Below are 21,083 nucleotides of genomic sequence, written 5' to 3' on the forward strand. Positions count from 1 at the left end.
CAAAAAAAGAAAAGTGTCTGACAAAATGATATCATTCATAGAACATTTTCCACCAGTAAAAAAAATGCATGGCCTGCTCAGTTTTAAGTAAAACGAAAAGGCGTCTCGCAAGTATGTGGTTTTTATGCTTGTACGCATAGCAATATTTTTGATAAAAGGCTAAAAAACATTTTTATATATGATTTAAAGGACACAAAATAGTACTTTGGTTCTAAAAAAATAATTGTCGTTGATAAATATTTCACAATTGTTATATAAGTTGAGTAATACCACAGTTTAATGAATATTAGGGGAATACAGTCTGTTAATGGGTTGGACAATTTAAATCGTGTCAGTTAAGAGATATTTAGCCACGACAATAGTCTTACTACCTTTAGTTTATATTTTCACATTGAAAAAAATGAGATGTACTTGTGACGAAAATATTACAATACGGTGAAACAGTATCCTTATAGAAAGAGAACTTTTATTTTAATTCTATTTCTTTGCATTTCATTGAAGGGTGTGTCACTTCAATATAGCGTTATATGGACTGATTGGCCGATCGAATTCGCACGAATTTATTATTTACGCCAAGTTATCAATCAGCCTTATTTTTTTTTGTCTGTTCAAAGTCTGTAACATCTATGAATCTGTCATGTGTTGCAATGCAGCTGGTTAAATTCCATGCGTTTTCTTTGAAATACTAAGGCTTTTCTACCTCAGGAATAGATTACCTTATGCCGGCGTCACACATTGGCGCAAAGACCGGCGTGCACCAAACGTACAGAGAAAATTGACAAAGTCGGTTTACGTTAGTTGCATGCCATGATCACGTTACGCACGGTGTTCGGTTTAGTAATGGTAACGTTTGTTGACGTCGTTTTTTCAATTATTTCATTCTACTTCTGTACCAAACGTCAAAGCTTTGCAGCTTTTTATAAAACGGCTTGCATTTTGATGTTTAACTGTTTATTTAAAAAAAACCAACATGATAGCATGACTGATTACTAGTATATATTATTGACGTCATATTCTTAACAAAATGAAAGTGTATATTACAAATATTTGTCACTGCCCAAGTATGTTGCTAAATGCATTTATATATCCTGTATGATTCTCAAAATTCCGTCATCACAAGTATCTGTGACTAGGCATTTATATCGATTGGAAACAGCCAGTACCAAAGCTTTTTTGTGCTTCAAGAATATAAATGTTATTAACCCACCTTCAACTAGTTTTCTAACTACAGTTCGCGAATATAATTTCAGGGCTTTTTTATTCATATTATCAACATCTTAAATATGTGTCTTTCAAGAAGATTATAATGAAAAATAATCCTTCTTCAGGTCAATAGCAGCAACAGCTACCATTTATCCTCTGTTTGCTTTATCTATAATTCTAGTTTCATCCTCAGATTTTAAAATGAAAACGGCAGTTTAGAATTGTTGATTTTATTTAAAATCAAAAAGTGATCTACAGTTCTTGAAATATGATGATTAATTTCAAATGCGTCTGTTTGTCGGATGCGTGGAAATGACTTTTAGTGTATACAACATATTCAATCGTATTAGCAGACGCATCTATGTTACTAGAATCCAAAAACGAAAGCTTCGGCGTGTTTAAAGCTTGTGCTACATATATATTCATCCGAAAATTTAGAGTAATATTTTGATAAATTTACATGTAAATTAACACATGAAAATTTAAATCGCTGGATCATATCAAGAAATCATGCTTTTAAAGCTGTCTATGCGGTATTGGCGTTGCTCATTGTTGAAGGCCGTACGGTGACCTACAGTTGTTAATTTCTGTGTGACTTGGTTTAAAATGCAATTCTTTTGCATTAAAAATACCTAATCTTTTGCATAATGCTTTTATTTATCTTTTTTCGATCAGCAAATGGCAGATGGAAGTCAAATTTTCTTGTTGATTTAAATAATTAAAAAATATCTCCCAAAATAATATCATCACACAGAACGTGTCAAATGCTTAAGAGACAACATGCTACACTTTCAGTACATAGAAAATATACACAATTATATATTATAACGTTACATTCACGTTCCGTGCAAAAATCGTTCAATTTGGACGTGGTAACACTTACGGGAGACACGGACAACTTGATGGAAATTGATGAAAAATTTGGCGTGTCCTTAACTTTGAAGGCTTAACCAAATCTTTAAAAAAATCACATTTCAGTAATAACATTTGTTTGCATAGTTCATTTGTCTGTCACAAATCTAAAATACCCTAAATTAGCATCGTACTCAAAAATCTTGAACAATGGCTCTATGGTAACATTTACGGGAGACACGGAAAATCCTGAAAAAAAATAAAATGGGAGAAGCTATGTTAAAAATTAAAACATTTTTGTAAAATTTAATAAAATCACATTTTTATGTAGAGGTGGCGAACCTTTCCTATTATTTAAATGAAAATATTATAATATTGAAGTGTTAGCTTTCATTTTTGTGTACTCGAATTTTCAAATCTTACAGCTATATGGAATTTCGAAAATGGCTGCTAGATTGCGAACTGACAGGATATTTATCGTGACCGTTTAACATAATCAATATGATCATATTATATTCCATCTGTACAAATTTTATCGAAATCCATTCAGTAGTTAGTATTTCTTCTTCGTTTATATTTGGATGGTTGTCGCTTGTTGTTACGTCTTACACGGCAAATACGGCAAATTATGAACACAAAATCATTGTTTAATCATATAATGAGACATAACATTAAATTTATTAAAATCAGGTTTTATTTAATTTAGATTCAAATGAAAAATCAAGACAAGTTACTATTCAGTAATGCGTAGATTTGATTTGTTTTTGTCATACTTATGCATCAAGAAATGATCAAATGAAACATAGACCGAATATCGTGCGTAACGCCTATGTAGGAACGCTTAGCAATCGTTCAAAGCGCGTTGCATAAGTTTGTAGTACGTCGAAATACAAAGGTAAAATTGATAAAGGAAATGGGGAATTTGTCAAAGCGACAACAATCCGACCATAGAGCAGGCCAAGGCCACCAATGGGTCTTCAATGTAGAGAGAAACTCCCGCACCCGTAGTCGTCCTTCAGCTGGCCCCTTAAAAATATGTATACTAGATCACACAAGACTAACAAAGGCCAGAGGCTGCTGACTTGGGACAGGCGCAAAATTGCGGCGGGGATAAACATGTTTATGAGATATCAACCCTCCCCTAATTCCTCTAGCCAATGAAGGAAAGTAAATACGCTTGATGAACGCTACAATCCCAGGAAATTTGTATGCAGCATAAAAAACATACAACATACGCCAACATACGTTTCTAGTACGCCCAATACACGCTTAAAGCTCGTTTTGCACACGTTACAAATATGATTGACAGGTTAAATGCATCCAAAATTACTAGCGTATTGGCAGCGCCAGTGCTATACGCTGATGTGTGACGCCAGTGCTATACGCTGATGTGTGACGCCGGTATTAGTTGTGTTGTGTTTCCTCAATGTTTTTCAACTTCGTATTTTATTTGGCCTTTTAAACATTTTTTTCGTCACTGATGAGTTTTTCGTAGACAAAACGCGTGTCTGGCGTAAATATAAAATTTCAATCCTGGTATCTATGAGGAGTTTATTTCCGGTATGTATTGTCTATTGAAATTAATATTACTTTGATATTACACTTTTTGAAACCATTTCTATCAATTTTCAGATTCCATTGTCTAAACTTATGTTTCAATGTTCATGTGTTGTTTCCATATATTCTAGCCACTAATCTTGAGTCTATCCCTTGATTCAGATAACACCCCATATAGCAATTAAATTATGCTTGTAATGTCATTCATAACTCTTAACAGACCAATTAACAGACCGAGTTTTATACATCCGACCCATTAACAGACCACATTTTTATCAAAAATTGATTTATGCCACCAAAATACAGTTTTTCGTGTAGATTTTTCACATATTGATGTTAATATGGTAAACAAACATAATGCCTGTCTTTTTTCGATGTTCAAAATATTGCATGCAAGTAAACTCAACCAACTTGTCATTTTTGTGTACATTTTGTGTGTGTAAAATGTGTATAAATTTACTGATGAGTAACTCGCCTTTTCATTTTATAGATCGTTTATTGAAGCTAGAAAAAAAATAATTACACCACTGGATTCAGTACTCCAAATCGTTTTGTCAGACATGAATAGTTTTTATGATATAAATATAATTAAAAAGTTATACAATGAAACATACTGACCTTGCAATGATTTTCTCGATAACACCTGATTAACAGACTTTAGCCAACCCGATTAACAGACCAACCGCCGATATAGCCGCATACTCAATATAGATTAACCGACCAAACTCTCGGTTAGCCGAGTGTCGGCCGTGAGTTTACATAACCTAACAATGACTTTTCTGTTCAGCAAGCAAGATAACCAAATATATTACCTTTGTCTTCACACTCATTGAAATCGGCTTTAATATTGCAAAAGTTCAAGCAATTAGGGCAAAACTTACCGAGTTAAAAAAATCAAAATGTCTATCTACCTTGCACATTTCAGAAAATTCAGATCAGATAACGAAACTGGGTCCAGCAACATTTACATGTATAAGCAATTTAAGATTTTGACCCTCACAGTTTCCATTCACCACAAATATTCTCGTTGCAACGAATCATTTTTTAAAAATACAAAAATACCAGTTGCAGCCTTTTGTTTATCTATTAATATATGTATACGGATAAAGTTCTGAAAGGCAGCAGGGTCACCAGGGTGAGGAGTCCATGTCATCTGAAATAAATGCTAAGCATAGATCTAGAAAGCGACAGATAGTCATGACATTAAAAAAACTCTCTTCTTTTCGACTTTTTTCGAACAAATTGACACATAAAATGACTTATATAGTATTGTGGAATTTTTAACTTGTGTTCAATTCATTGTGTTGAAAATGCGGCTTTGAACTAGCTTTCAGTACCTGCGAGCATTCGTTGTTCAATAATGTGTGTCTTTGTGTTATTATTTTATGTGATAAATTGTTGTGTTAGTACACCACTGTAACAATGAAGGAGGAAATGAGAAGGGTTGGTTGGGTAGAAGTGGGGAGGTGTATGCGGAGCGCTAACAAACATGTCTATGCGGCATGGGCTTTGATCATTGTTGAAGCATCAATGTAAGGGGCATTTAATATCTTAATAAAACTATTCTTATTTTAGATACTATATATTGTTATCTGATATTGGACGAAAGATGTTGCCCTTTTATGTAATTATGTAACACAAGTTACGATCATTTGAAAACACATATTAAACAGCCAAATGGATGCACAAGAGCTAAAATAGGAGTCATAGATCCTATTGACCATGATTATCTGCCCAATTTTATTGATTTTGTAACATTTGTTTCAAATATGACCAACTTCTTATCCAAAATCACCAGCGCCGTATCAGGACCCACCAGCACAATGACAGGACCCATCAGCACAGTATCAGGACATGAATAAATTGAGAAAATGCTAAATTTTAATAAATTGCAATGTTTTTTCACAAAATAGTTTTGTCGTGTGGATTGCGGTATAGAAAGCGGACTCTATGAGCATTTTTGTTTAATTTTTTCAGTTCGTGATTTTCTGAAAATGAGCATTTTTGTGTTTCGCTTACTGAAACAGTTTAGAGGGTCAACTTTTTAATGGTTTACATAGGAACCCATAAGAAACAAAACTGAAAAATCTCAACTGTTTTCTTCCATTTTTTATGAGTGAAAACGTCAAAAATCATCATTTTCGTCTTTGTTTACATTTTTTCATTGATCACCAGCACCCGTCAGGACCGAATCACCAGCACAGAACGTTCTCTCGCAGGACAACCATACCCACCGTAAATTTATTTGTTAATGTATATGATTACTTTACCACTTACAACGTACATTATACTTTATCAGTTTTGTATTAAAATCATACTTTTTTTCACAGTTATTCTTCATACATTTGCACCCGCTATTTTTTCGTTTCTGTATTTTATGTTCATTTTTCTTTATTTTATGTTCATTTTTCTTTCTTTATTATGCTGTTTTCCACTTTGCTCTATCTATTTTTTATTTTTAACCCAATCCAGATACCATATACATGTACCTGAAAATATTTAAACACCATTATATCAATTTTAATCGACAAACCAATGATAATATATAAAAAAAAAATATGCTGTATAACTATCAATTTAGAAAGAAAAAAACTTGTTTCTGGAAAAAAACCCAGCTGAGCATTGATTTCCAGTGTAGCCCGATCATAAAAATATGGCCTGTTACACATCTACATTTCAAAAGGAAACCTGTAAAATTGAAATAAGTAAGACTGGACCAAAGTAAACCAAAATATTGTTGTTTTTTATTTCATTTAAGAAAAGTGTGACGGACAGACGGACTCATTAACAAATAGATGACTTAACTTGTATTCGAGAGAGCGGACATATCCAATATCATGAAAATTCTGAACCGAAACCACTTCAAGCTGAAAAAAAAACAGTTGTTTTAAAACCATTCCAGGGTAATATTACATCTTTGCGATGAATGTTCTTTGACAAGCTTAAGTTCTTCACTGACATATGCTTTGAGAATATGTCCCGCAGTTATATCAAGTATATTTCTAAATGCACTTTACAAATAGCTTTACTAAGAATTTTAATAACATCAAATTAAGACGGATATCATTCATTGTATATACATTTTTTTATTTTGTTTTAGTGGCAATGACAGCCTGTGTATCAACTACTACTTCACAATCTACAGGTCATAACGTAAAATTCGACGATGTACGAACCCAAGTTGGCATAAACAACATAGCCTCATTTCGTACAAGTGGACAGTTCACCAGTGAAGTCAAAGGGCTTTATCTCGTATCTGCATGGATTCATACTACTACTAATTATGGATATTTTCATATATACAAAAACCAAATCATTATATGGAGTATACTTTTTAATTATATTTCTACTAGTGGTAACATTGAAAACACAGGTACTGCTGTTGTAGCTGTAGAATTAGATATCGGCGATACAGTGAGGGTTCAGACTGGTAGAACCATGTACATAAGAGCCTTACAATCTTGTTTCACCATAGCAAAATTAAACTAGATAATTGATTTTCAGCGACGAACTGTCACAGTAGTTAAACGCATATCCTTTATTTAGAGTCAACTTTTGTTATTATATAATATAGTATATCACAATATAGACATTTAAAAAGGAATACATTCAAAATTTGACTTTATAATATGAAGACCAAACAGAAATCAAACACAAATAAAAGAATAAATGATCGGGTTGGATACAATCGTACTATCAATATAGGACGAAATGATGTCAGATTTGACAGTATAATGAACACCATCACAAAATGGTCTACTTGGATGACGATTGCGCATGCCTGAAAGGAACAGACGTGTTTTTGAGGCTCCGATAAAATAATGTGATTTTCACAAGAAACAGCTTCCATATGTGACTTTATCATGTTTTAGTGCCTTTAGTTCAGTGTGTGTACGATACGGACATCAACTATATGAATCTTGAATCACATGTAACTTAATGAACTATGTGAACAGGTATAATGTTTCAATAGTACCATTCGAGTGCACCTTTTAAAAGTAAACAAACAAACAAACATTCCGTTGATGATATATATGTTACTCGAGCGTCTGTCATTGAAAACCAAACTTGAAATAAAAAACATTTGTGTCCAACACTTTTGAAAAATTCTAATACAGTTTTCAGGGTGATGAATGCAATACACTGAGTCTTTAAATTTAAAAAAGCGAAGACGTAGAAACTCATCCAGACCATCCTCCAAAACACACAGATTGCCAAAAAAACCAAATCTTATCAGAAGTACTGACCTTGATAGCTGTACTGATAGCATGGCAGCGACCAACCAACAACCCATTGTTAGCATTAGTGACAGTGACATCGCTAAAATAGCTATAGCAGTAAAGCAAATCTTGACTGATGATTTCAAAGCCCTTATTGAAGAATAACAGAGGCCTATTCTCTTCGAACTAGTCGAAATAAAACAAAAGCAAACTGAATTAGAATTCTCCTATGGAGAAGATGTCAAAAACTTTAAAAACCAGATAGACTATCTGAAAATTAAATGTGATGAGCTAGAACAGCACAGCAGGAAGCAGTGTGTAAGGCTTAGCGGTGTACCATATACTTTAGGTGAAAATACTAGAAATCGCCAATAAATTAGGTGTTGGTATGCAGCCAAATGACATACTGATTAGTCATCGTACAGGGAGAGCTAAACCTAGACAGATTATAGCTCGAATACCAAACCATAATTTAAAAAAGAAACTACTGAAGGCATCCAAACAACTAAAAGACAGACCTGACCTACAAGGTATTTCTATTAACCAAGACCTAACCGTAGCAAGAAGTGGTCTAGCTTACGAAGCACGACAGTTAGTTAGAAGGAAGAAAAGCAAGTCAACTTTTGTGGTAGATGGTAAAATATATGTATATGACTTATCAGAAACTAGACATGTTATCCGGAACGAAATTGAATTCTCCAAGATGTTGAGCGTATGCCATATCGACACAAACATATCAGATGATGAATCTACACCAGAAAAAACAACCTGTATCTGATGAAGTGGTGATGGGAAATGGGAACTGAATCTATCCTGAACGTTTATGTTTTTTAGCAAACCGCTATCTTTATATATAAGATATTACTTGTACTAAATCTCAGTCTGAAATAGTAATTTGAAACTGTTCTGAGTAAAGAATATTATTTTTCATTTTTGAAACATCTGCAACTGTAATGTTGGGTCTGTTCGAATGTCTTTTCTTGATTTATTGTCAAGAACTGGTTCTCTTTCTACATTTTATTAGTTTAATTCGAATATGTTAATACAAGTTGTCTCCTTAGACAAATGATACTATAAGGCAGCATTCATTAAGTATTATGCACTGCTAAAACTTTTGAAAAGATATTTTCATAAAGTTCATATTATGCTACTTTAAGATGAATGAAAAAAAATAAACAGACTAAGCCAACATTCAGATTTTTCTGTATTCCTTGACATTATTATTTTGATTTGAAACATATCAATTACAAGAACTAAATCTTCTATTTTGTTTGAAATTTCTTGGGTTTTTATTTTTTTTTTTTGTTTTTTTTTTGTTTTTTTTTTATTTATTTGTTTGTTTGGGGGTTTTTTTTGGGGGGGGGGGTGTATTTTGTTTATTACTTATTCTTCGATATGGTTATTTAGGGATCACAATTGCTCTATTATATACTGTTATTTTTGAATTAGATCAACTTCCCATAACACCATTTTCAAGTACACGATTAACTACCAAAGTGTGTAAAGACATATCAAGATGCCTTTTTGTAAAAACTGAGCTTATTTGTTATTTGATATTTCTTGTAGTTTTTATTATATTGCTTTCTGGTGATATTGAAACAAATCCTGGGCCATCATTTGCAAATGATTTTAGCCTAAATGATTCAGTTTCGAATGTAAATCTGCGCGATTTGATCACATTTACTTGCATTAATATTCAAAGTGTTAAATCAAAACTTGATATTTTGGAGGCAGAGCTTGGGGATAGAGATATAATTATGTTAACAGAATCTTGGTTAAAGCCGAATATATCCGACAATTCAGTTGCATTATCAAACTTTAAGGCTCCTTATCGTAACGACAGAGAAGGTGATAAGCTTGGAGGGGGTGTCATGATTTATGTAAAACAAAATATCCCAAGTAAGCGACGAAATGATCTAGAAATCAATACTCTCGAATGCTTATGGGTTGAAGTAGTAGTTAAGGATTGTAAAGTTTTGTTTGGCCTATTTTACAGACCTCCAGATTCACCATATCATATTTGGAATCATATAAATCAGTCAATCGAAAACGCAGTAAACAGCGGTATAAAAAATATTGTGGTCATGGGTGACTTCAACGAAAACTGACTACTGGCCAACCGTAATAATTTAAAAAACATATTATTAGATAATGGTATGCACCAAGCAATTACCGAGCCAACATTTTATTGTGAGAATTCCTCATCACTTCTCGACCCCCTTATAGTTAATGATATCCATATTCTTGCATATCACGAAGTGAGTGAAAATATTTTAGAAGCAAACACTAGGTTCCATTGTCCAGTAAGTGGATTACTGAATTTGCACAAACCGAAATACACCCAATTTAAACGTAAGGTTTGGGATTTTGAAAAAGGGGACTACGATCGCTACTGCGAGGAGTTAAGACAATTTGACTGGGACACAATACTTGATACAAATTTAAATAATGCAGTCTCCATTGTTACACAAAAAATTATAGATGCCTGCTAACAAGCATATTCCAAGTAAACTAATTGTTGTTCGCACGAAAGATCCTCCTTGGATGACGTCATTTATAAGGAGACAAATTCGTAAACGGAAACGTTCGCACAAAAAAGCAAAAAAATACAATACTGCTGAGTCTTGGGCAAACTTTAAGAAAATTAGGAATGAATGCGTAAACTTGATTAAACTAGCAAAAACCCATTATTTTGAAAAACAATGTGAATCATTACATTCAAACGTAGATTCCATTAAGAATTGGTGGAAAAAATTGCGCAACCTAGCTGGATTTTTTCCAAATCCTCAGACTACCCCCCTGTTTTATTAAATGATACCTACTTAGACGATAATAAGGATAAAGCAAATGCATTTAATCGTTATTTTTGTGATCAATCGAGTGTTGATGACTCATCTGCAAATATCCCAGAACTAAATTTAGATGAAATCATACATACATTAGATAATATAATTATAACGCAAGATGAAGTTTATGACCAACTTCTCTTGTTAGATGTGTCTAAGGCAACAGGCCCCGATAGCATTAGTCCAAGATTTCTTAAATATTATATGCTGCTTTCGAATTAAGCTATCCCCTGGCTCTGTTGTTCAATAAGTCACTTCAATTATGCACTTATCCGTATGAATGGAAAATAGCAAATGTGATACCAGTTTTTAAGAGTGGTTCTCAAGAAATTTTATCAAACTATAGACCAATCTCTCTGTTATCTATTATTGGTAAAACAATGGAAAAATGTGTTTTTAAATATTAATTTAATTTCCTTTCTTGTTATAAAATTATTACAAACTTGCAATCAGGTTTTATGCCTGGAGATAGTACTGTTAATCAACTTCTTTATATTACAAACGATATCGTTAAAGCCCTTGATTTTGGAAAGGAAATAAGAGTTGTGTTTTGTGATATCAGTAAAACGTTTGACCGGGTCTGGCATGAAGGCCTCCTTCATAAACTAGAAAAATATGGAATAAGAGGGGACTTATTAAAATGGTTTAAAAGTTATTTATCTGAAAGAAGACAAAGAGTTGTCATAGGAGGACAGACCTCTGATGTGTATAGCATTAATGCAGGTGTCCCCCAGGGCTCAATTTTAGGACCTGTATTATTTTTACTATTCATAAACGATATTGTATGTGACATATCATGCAACATCAGACTTTTTGCTGACGATACGTCATTATATATAGTTGTTGAGGACGAGTATGCTACATCTGAATTGATGAATTCTGATATAGAACAAATCCACCAATGGTCTCAACAATGGCTTGTTAATTTTAATCAAAGAAAAACTGAAACCATGACCATATCTAGAAAAAGAGCAAAACCCCATAATCCACCAATATATATATATGAATGATACACTGATACAAGAGGTTGAAGAACATAAACATTTAGGGTTAATTTTTCAAGAAAACGGTTGTTGGGAAAGTCATGTAAACTATATTATTGATAAAGCTACGCCTCGCTTAAATCTTATGAGGAGTTTCTGAGTGAAAGAAGATCCAGACATAAAATTATTAAATTTCACGAAATGTTTCATGATCAAGCTCCTAATTATCTCTGTAGTCTCGTACCTCAACAACTATATCAAGTCTATAACTATAATACTAGAAGTGCATTTAATGTCCAAAATATGAACTGTAGAACTACCTCTTATCAAAACTCTTTCCTACCATCTGTTATTCGTGAATGGAACAGGCTTCCACAAGACGTTAGATGTAATCCATCAAAATTTACACTTAAAAATTACAGAAATCGAGATACTAAGAAAGTCCCTACATATTATAATACTGGTTGTAGAAAAGGCCAAATACTTCACACCAGACTCCGGTTGAACTGCAGTGGCTTAAATGAACACCTTTTCCAGAAAAAAAATTGTTCTTTCAAGCCTGTGTAAACGTGTGCAAGTTGAGAGCAGCAAACATTATTTGCTAGAATGTCATAATTATAGACTCATCAGGGCACAAACCATTTCTACACTACCAATATATAATGTACAAACATTAGTATCAGGTAGTGAACTCATCAGTGATGAGGAAAACGAAAATATTTTTAAAGTTGTACAAAGATTTATTTTAAAAACAGGGAGATTTGGTCCATAACAATTATCTTTATGTCGATGTCGATTTAGATGTTGAAACTTTGATTCAATGTTACCTTTTTTCGGAACATTTACACATTTCTCAGATACATGAACCATAATTATAATAAAAAGAGTTGATCCCATTTTTCGATCAAACTGACTTCTGAGTAACTGGCAAACCACAGAATAAACATGTTAAACGTGAATTGAAAATTAGATTATACGAGTTTCTTATATACTATGTTCCTAATTTTGTCATTTTTTCTTAAGGGAGACGGATTTATATAAGTTTTTCTTGTTTCCGAATCCCTGTATTTATATTGTATATTTATATTTCATGCACTTTTTGAATAAATATTGTTTAAACTAAAATGGTCTACAGTTTTGAGGGTATCCCAGATAATTGGATGCTAATTTTCCAAGATCTAAATTAAAGTATTTATATTTACATTGTATGTGTGGCATTATTTTTATGATGTTTACATTCAGTGAACATTTTTGTCGAGCCTGCAACTTTTGTTGCAGAAAGCTCGACATAGGGATAGTGATCCGGCGGCGGCGGTGTTAGCTCACTTCTTAATAGCTTTATATTTCAGAAGGTGGAAGACCTGGATGCTTCATACTTTGTATATAGATGCTTCATGTTATGAAGTTTCCGTCAGTCACATGTCCAATGTCCTTGACCTCATTTTTATGGTTCAGTGACCACTTGAAAAAAAAGTTCAAATTTTTTGTAATGTTGAATTCTCTCTTATTATAAGTAATAGGATAACTATATTTGGTGTGTGCGTACCTTGCAAGGTCCTCATGTCTGTCAGACAGTTTTCACTTGACCTCGACCTCATTTCATGGATCAGTGATCAAGGTTAAGTTTTGGTGGCCAAGTCCATATCTCAGATACTATAAGCAATAGGGCTAGTATATTCGGTGTATGGAAGGACTGTAAGGTGTACATGTCCAACTGGCAGGTGTCATCTGACCTTGACCTCATTTTCATGGTTCAGTGGTTATAGTTAAATTTTTGTGTTTTGGTCTGTTTTTCTCATACTATATGCAATAGGTCTACTATATTTGTTGTATGGAATGATGGTAAGGTGTTCATGTCTAGCGGGCATATGTCATCTGACCTTGACCTCATTTTCATGGTTCAGTGGTCAAAGTTTAGTTTTTGAGTTTTGGTCTTTTTATTTGACGGTGACCTCATTTTCACGGTTCATTGCACAGTGTTAAGTTTTTGTGTTAAGTTTTTGTGTTTTGGTCTATTTTTCTTAAACAATAAGTAATGGGTCAACTATATATGTTGTATAGAAGCATTGTTAGCTGTACATGTCTGCCTGGCATGGTTCATCTGACCTTGACCTCATTTTCAAGGTTCATTGGTCTTTGTTTAGTTATCTTGGTTTATGTTAAGTTTATGAGACAGTTATATTAAAACTAAGCTTTATACTTAGGACTATCAACATAATATCAATGATGCAGTGGCGGATCCAGGGGGGGGGGGGGGGGGGTTCCGGGGGGCGCACCCCCCTTTATTTTTGCCGATCAATGCATTTGTATCGGGACATATGTTTTGCACCCCCCCTGCACCCCCCCCTTTGCCCTGGGTTATCACCCCCCCTTTCGAAAATTCCTGCATCCGCCCCTGATGATTAGTATAGAAGGCGAGACATTTCAGCGTGTGCACTCTTGTTTTTTATATTCCACAGTAATTTTTTTTCAAAGATACAATATGCATGAATAAAAGAGATTGTCTGGTTAAACATTTATTATACCCGAACAATTCAACAGGCACAATTTAACAAGAAATGCATATTCGGAGTGAATATTCATTTGAAAACAGCAAAACACTTATGTTAATCTACGATATGTTTTAAGTCGCTATATGTTCGAAAAGGACATGGACACTGAGCGGGCAATTAAAAACCAGGTGTCAAAGAGAAACAGACGAAACAATTATACTGAACTCAAACGTAAAAATAAACGGGATGTTCATTAACACTGATAAAGTCGAAAGTAATCCATCAACGGAACGAGTGGGAAAAAGTTCATACTCCTGCCATTGTATATGCATTTTCCGAAAACAAATAGTGGATTAAAACTGGTTTTATATTTAGCTTAAACAGACATACTAGATGAATGTGACAATAACTGGGATACACAGTCTACTTTGTGTCAACATACATCACAACATCAAAGCAAAAAGAAAAAGACGATCAGACAACAAAAGTCCATGATACTATACACGGCAAATACAGATTATGCATTACGAGCCCTGTAAAAAGATAACGTTACGGGAGAGTAATCGCGAGATTCCAGCTAACCGTTATAACTCAATACACAAATGTCCAATCTTTTATTGTTAAGGTAGATACATGGTATACCGCCATCTTGGATTGTACAATCACAGTAAAAAATCGGTCTAGCTATTTGCCTAAATCTGCAAATTTGGAGACAGATTTGCAATTTAAAGGTTAGACTGTTTCATAATATAAAGAAAACTTGGTAATTTATCGTATAATTCAAAATATTTAAACAAATATCATTTTTTGTTTTGTTTTTAGAATCATTTTTTTCAAATGATCCACTTAAGGAAATTCGGTGACACCATTTTTTCTTTTTTATTTTCTGAAAATATTTTACAAAACCTATCTTTTCACAATTTATTTAAAAATTCTATCTCATAGATTTTTTTTTATGCACACAAATGTGATTTTCCATGAACAATCTAACCAAATTTAGACATTTTTCAACGACTCATAGCTTGAAAAATAGCACGGTCACCCATACTTTTATTATATTTTTGAAAAGAACATAGTAAAATTTTCATTTTGGCTTAGTATAAGAAAATTCTGTCTCAAATTGTTTTTTACTTATGATCTACCTTAAGTGTATTCATATGAGAATATTACAATATTTGTGATTACTCGGATATTCGAAATGAACCATTTTCCTCTTCGAATGTGAAGCATACACATATATGTCTGTGTTTCATGACATTACACAGTTATGTGTTTTACCTATCGTACTCAGTTTATATCTATTTCTAGGTATATATTCATTCAAACTTCGCCTCATGTAGATCAGATTGTAATATAAATTCAGCTGAACATAATGCTGGATCAAATCTTCCTTACAAATTATGACCCTTGTTACATTTTTAGGGATTTTAGAGGACGGGCATCAATTATTTTATTTAATTAAAATAAATGAATTGTTTCAATGTTTAAGTAGATAGCCTCAGTTCAAGTTCACTGCATGGTATCCAGATGTGGCATTCTTTATACTAAATGTACTATTGATGAGGGATGCATATCAATGCCGTATGAAAACGTTTTCGCAGTTGGTTTAATTACTATCAAGGAAGTCTGCCCTAAGATAATGTTCTCTTTCCATGTTGTGTTTAATAGTATTATTTAACATTAAGCCGACTAAAGCGAATTGCATATCTTTCTCGGCAATGTTTTCTCCTTTAATAAAGAACCGAGATCTAAAATTATGTACAATGACTCCTTTCATAGAATTGTGTGTTTCTATCGTCTTTATCAGAAAATTATATAAGTTACATTGAAGAAATACATTTTTTGTATAATTTGAATTATTCAGTTTTGTAAATACATGTATGATAATCAAAAAATATAAATAATAGGTCTATTAATTATGATGTTGTGTATCGGTGCACAAAGGTTCTCATACAGCGTTGACCCGGAATCTGCAAGTTTTAAATGATCCATTCTGATTATAAATTTTAAGTATATGATTAATGTAACTGTATACTTAAAAGCTTGTTGCAACAGCAATGCTAAAATGAAGGATACCTTTAGTTGCTAAGGTTCCCCGCTGTTGTCGTGGGATTCGTGTTGCTTTTGTGAAGATGATTTTGTCTCATCTTATTGTTATTGAGCGCTACCTGACTCAATAGTAGCTTACACTGCCACTTTATTATGTAAATATTATTACCATACGTATTTATTTTATCTGTTTAGGCCCCCATTGTAAATTAGTAAATTTTGTTTTAGTTTTGTTTTTGATATTTATTTTTAAAGGAGATATTGTTTAAATTTGGTATTAAAAAAACTGATTATTTTAGAAGCTCATGCAAATTCACGTTTCACCTTGCAATCATAAAATTTAGAGCAAGATTATCGTACACTGTCTCAGATATCAACTTATCAAAATACAGGAGAGGACGGATTTATATTCTAGATACCTTTGAGTCCTTATACATTTGATAAAACTACAAATATAAAACTTATCCTATGAACGCTTTAATATGTTAAAGCTTTTATCATTTGTATCAAGTTGACAACTATTATCACTTTGTCTAGAAGATTGTTTCTAGCTATAGTCATCTCATAAGACAGACATTGCTAATCGACTGTCTCTTATAACTTATTTATACCTTTATTTAACAAATTCAGACGCAGTAGATGCGCAGCAGGAGCATTCATTGTACATAAGCCAAATTTCCCGCGGATATCGACAACTTCGTCATTTACTTCCGGTATCAACACCCGTAAGATAGCTGTAAAATGAAACAGTAAAATGAAACACATCAGAGACAGTATCTCGGTAACATTGGTAATTGAAGCAAACACAACACATTTAAAAGAACAATCAAATGACGATACTTAACAACCAGTACTCATTCACTTTAAAAAACACAAAAAGATCTGAAATCATACTATTACTTATGCTCAAAAGTAGCATTGAAGATGAAGTCGGATAAAAGACTAATTGCTTTATATATATCTATTCTATTGCTTACACAATGTCTTTACCCTGAACAAAACCCAGGTCATCGGGCTCCAAAATACCCATGTGGACTCTGTCAAAAATCAATCAAAACTATAGACCAAGCTGTCATGTGTGATAGGTGTGACACATGGTTCCACATTAACTGTGAAAACATAAGAGAAGACATCTAATAACGCTTAATTGGTCCTTGGTATTGTACCAATTGTTGACTACCAAGTTTTGCCACCAGCTTATTTGAATCAATGTTAATACCTGAAAGTTTAAATACATATACTAGTATACATAGTTTTAAGGGACCAGCCGAAGGACACCTACGGGTGCGGGAGTTTCTCGCTACATTGATTGGTGGCCTTCGGCTGTTGTCTGCTCTATGGTCGGGTTGTGGTCGATTTGACACATTCCCCATTTCCTTTCTCAATTTTATATAACACATTAGATAAAGTAACGAGTCAATGAATGATAGTAATCCAGGTTCGCCTCAAATGACATCGTCACCAAAATCAATCATTACTTAGAAAACAACAAAACACAAAAGAAGACCTCTACCATGTGATACAGAAAAAAATAGAATGATGATAATTAACTGTCAATTATTGAGAAGGAGAAAGGACATCTTCCAGACAAGAATAGGAAAAATACAACCACATATAATAATAGGTACTGATAGTTATCAAAAGTACCAGGATTATAATTTAGTACGCCAGACGCGCGTTTCGTCTACATAAGACTCATCAGTGAATCATGGCTTGACCCATCAATCAAAAATGGAGACATATTCCCTGATGAATTCAAACAGAATGTATACAGAAAGGATAGACAATCCGATAAAGACGGCGGAGTGTTTGTAGCCATCAAAAACACATTCGTGAGTGAAGAAGCATTAGACCTTAAGAGTAATACTGAGACAATATGGGCAAAGATGACATTGCCCTCAGGTAATAAACTCTTTGTAGGTTCAGTATACCATCCACATACAACAGACATAAACTCTATGAATGAAATAAAGACGAACATGGAGAACGCAGATAGTTTTTATAACCAGACAGTATGGATAGGAGGTGATTTTAACCTACCGGACATAGAGTGGAAAAACCTATTCAACGCTCAAGTCAAAGAAAATGGTAAAAACACAGAAATACATGAAGACTTTATAGATCACATAACAGACAGAGGCCTGGTACAACTAGTAAACCAACCGACTAGAGGAAACAACACATTGAACCTCTTTCTTACAAACAAACCTACAACAATATATAGAACTGAAGTCTGGCCAGGGATTTCAGATCACGATATTGTATAAGCTGAAGCAACAACAACACCAATCAAAGAAAAGCAGACACCAAGAAAAGTATACCACTATAAGAAAGCAGACTTTGAGACAATGAAAGCAGAAGCAAATAATTTTGGAAACGACTTTATCAATAACCATCAAAATAGTACAGATATAAACAAAATGTGGGAGGAATTTAAAGATGAGATTCTGGAGTCGATTTCATAAAAAAAAACTTACGACTAAGTTTTATCTTAAGTCTACTGAATTGTTCATGACTTACGATCAATCTTAGTCGTAAGTTGTGAAATCGAGTCCAGAAACTTACTAACAAGCACACACCACAGAGAACAATTACACATCAACATGGATACCCTTGGATAACCATAGAATTGCGTAGGATGATGAGGAAAAGGGACAGACTATACAACAAAATTAAAAAAAAAAAACAGCAGACAACGGGAAAATGAGAACAGTACTTGGACCTGTCCTTTTTCTTATCTTCATCACTGATGAAATTCAGTCAACAATCCGTCTTTTTGCTGATGATTGCACCATCTACCGGCCGATTAGAATAACCAAAGATCACGTCATCCTTCAAAAAGATCTGATTACACTGACGAAATAAGAACAGAAACGGAAAATGGAAAATGGAATTTAATGTCAGCAAATGTAAGGTGATGCACCTAACAAGATCTAAAACCCCCATAAAAGAACCATATGACATGCATGGGAAACAACTAGAAGTAGTCACGGACACGAAATCCTTGGGAATTACCATCAAAGATGACCTAAGCTGGAACCTACACATAAACAACATTGTAGCCAGCGCAAACCAAGCACAAGGAATGCTCAGCAGAAACATAAAAAATCTCCTCAACAAAATAAACAAGAATGCTGTCAACGCACTTATAAGACCAAGAGTGGAATACAGCGCAACCATATGGGATCCCTATACGCAAGAAAATATTGACAAAATAGAACGGATACAAAAAAGGGTAGCTCGCTATATTTTCAACGACTACAGTAACGAATCGAGTGTCAAAAGCAAGCTAAGCAAGCTTAACTTGATACCTCTCTACCAACGAAGAGTGAACATCAGATTATGTCTATTTTACAAAATTGTAAATGGACTAGTAGCATTTCCAACAGATACTCAAATGATTCCACTAAATAGAACATCAAGACACTACAATACCATGGCATACACCATCTTCAGCCCAAGACATGATTACTACAAATTCTCATTCTTTCCAAGAACAGTAATAGCCTGGAATAAATAACCGGAATCGACAGTGAACGCTCCTACCATCGAAGCTTTTAAGACACTGGTAACCTAGATGATGAAATGTTTTTATCCTGCAACAACTGTACAGCTTGCACTGTTTTTTTTTCTTTTTTGATCTTTGATCTTTTATTGTAAATAGACATTACCAACACCTACGTAACGCACAAGTATTGAGTACTCATTATTGAGTTGGACTACTATATTATCTAAGAAGAAGAAGATAAGAGGATGAATGCGGAATAGAAATATGGTAACCATTCTTTTACTTCCTGAGCAGTAGTAAAACCATCGCTAAATTGGACGTCTGTTTGGCTGTGTTAGTTGTACATGTACACATTAACGACAGCTTATAATGGGGACTTGAAATTAGATGCCTCGTATTAAGAAAGTGCCACGTTCTTTGTACGTTAAGAACCATTGCAACAACTCTCCCAAGGGTCAGTAGGTGGCATATTTTGCAAGGCTTGTTTTCTGTTACTTCCCAAGTGTCTTCATTGTCGTGGACAAATCCACCTTTCCCGGACATTTATTCCGGACGTACATGTATACTATACGACATAAGTATTGTATTTATTGTCCTACACATGCATGAAATATTTGCCCCTAGGCGTTAAGCAACAAACTATCAATCAACCGACTGTCACACAGTAAGCACTATGTATTATCTTGACATATTGTTTTGATTATGCAAATTACACATCACAGGTAAGCTTTTATATAAAAAAAAAAGTCTATTGATTATTTTGTTTTTAGCCAGCAAGTGTATTGATATCTATATAACACTTTATATTATTTCAAAGTGCTTAACTGGAAATACCTTCATCTCGAACGCTCGAAACCCAAACATTTGAAAGTCTATAGATGTAGAGGTCACGAAGACGCAAGGAGCTTTATGCCAAATGGGTGTCAAAAAAAAAGTAAATGCCAAATTCATCGGTGGTCACTTTTCAATGAAGGAGTTAAAGCTGTCGTTCTTTGTTTTGTGTTATTTGTTAAAATTGGATTTATAAAGTTCACGAGAATTATACATATTCTAACATTCCAATAAAAAAAGCTTTTAAAAAATGTAATCGATAATAAGATTTTTTTTGGATAGAGATCGATATCGAGATTGTAACACTTGAAGCAACATAGTTGGGTATATCTTTTTCAGAAAAGCTAGATTTAAATGCAGTAATATCTGCCTTCTTTAGTGATTATGTTACAACTAGTACATGCAATTCCGTTGATATATTTTGATAGTCCAATTAAGACCAATTAGTGTTGTTGCCTTCAATCCCTTTTTATTTAGTTATCCTACTGACTTTCAGGTTCTAACTGTACATGAATTGGCAACATAATAAGGATGTCAAACTA

The 21,083-nt window shown here is 33.6% G+C and overlaps 1 protein-coding gene across 1 annotated transcript; it reads left to right on the plus strand.

Moving 5' to 3' along the window:
* Window positions 1-8,220: 8,220 nt before the first annotated feature.
* Window positions 8,221-8,610, plus strand: LOC139492736 (uncharacterized). Its single transcript, XM_071280889.1, has one exon. The coding sequence runs from the start codon at window positions 8,221-8,223 to the stop codon at window positions 8,608-8,610; it is 390 nt and encodes a 129-aa protein (XP_071136990.1).
* Window positions 8,611-21,083: the final 12,473 nt, after the last annotated feature.

This window comes from Mytilus edulis, chromosome 10, assembly GCF_963676685.1.
Source record: "Mytilus edulis chromosome 10, xbMytEdul2.2, whole genome shotgun sequence".
In the NCBI taxonomy this organism is placed as follows: Eukaryota; Metazoa; Mollusca; class Bivalvia; order Mytilida; family Mytilidae; genus Mytilus; species Mytilus edulis.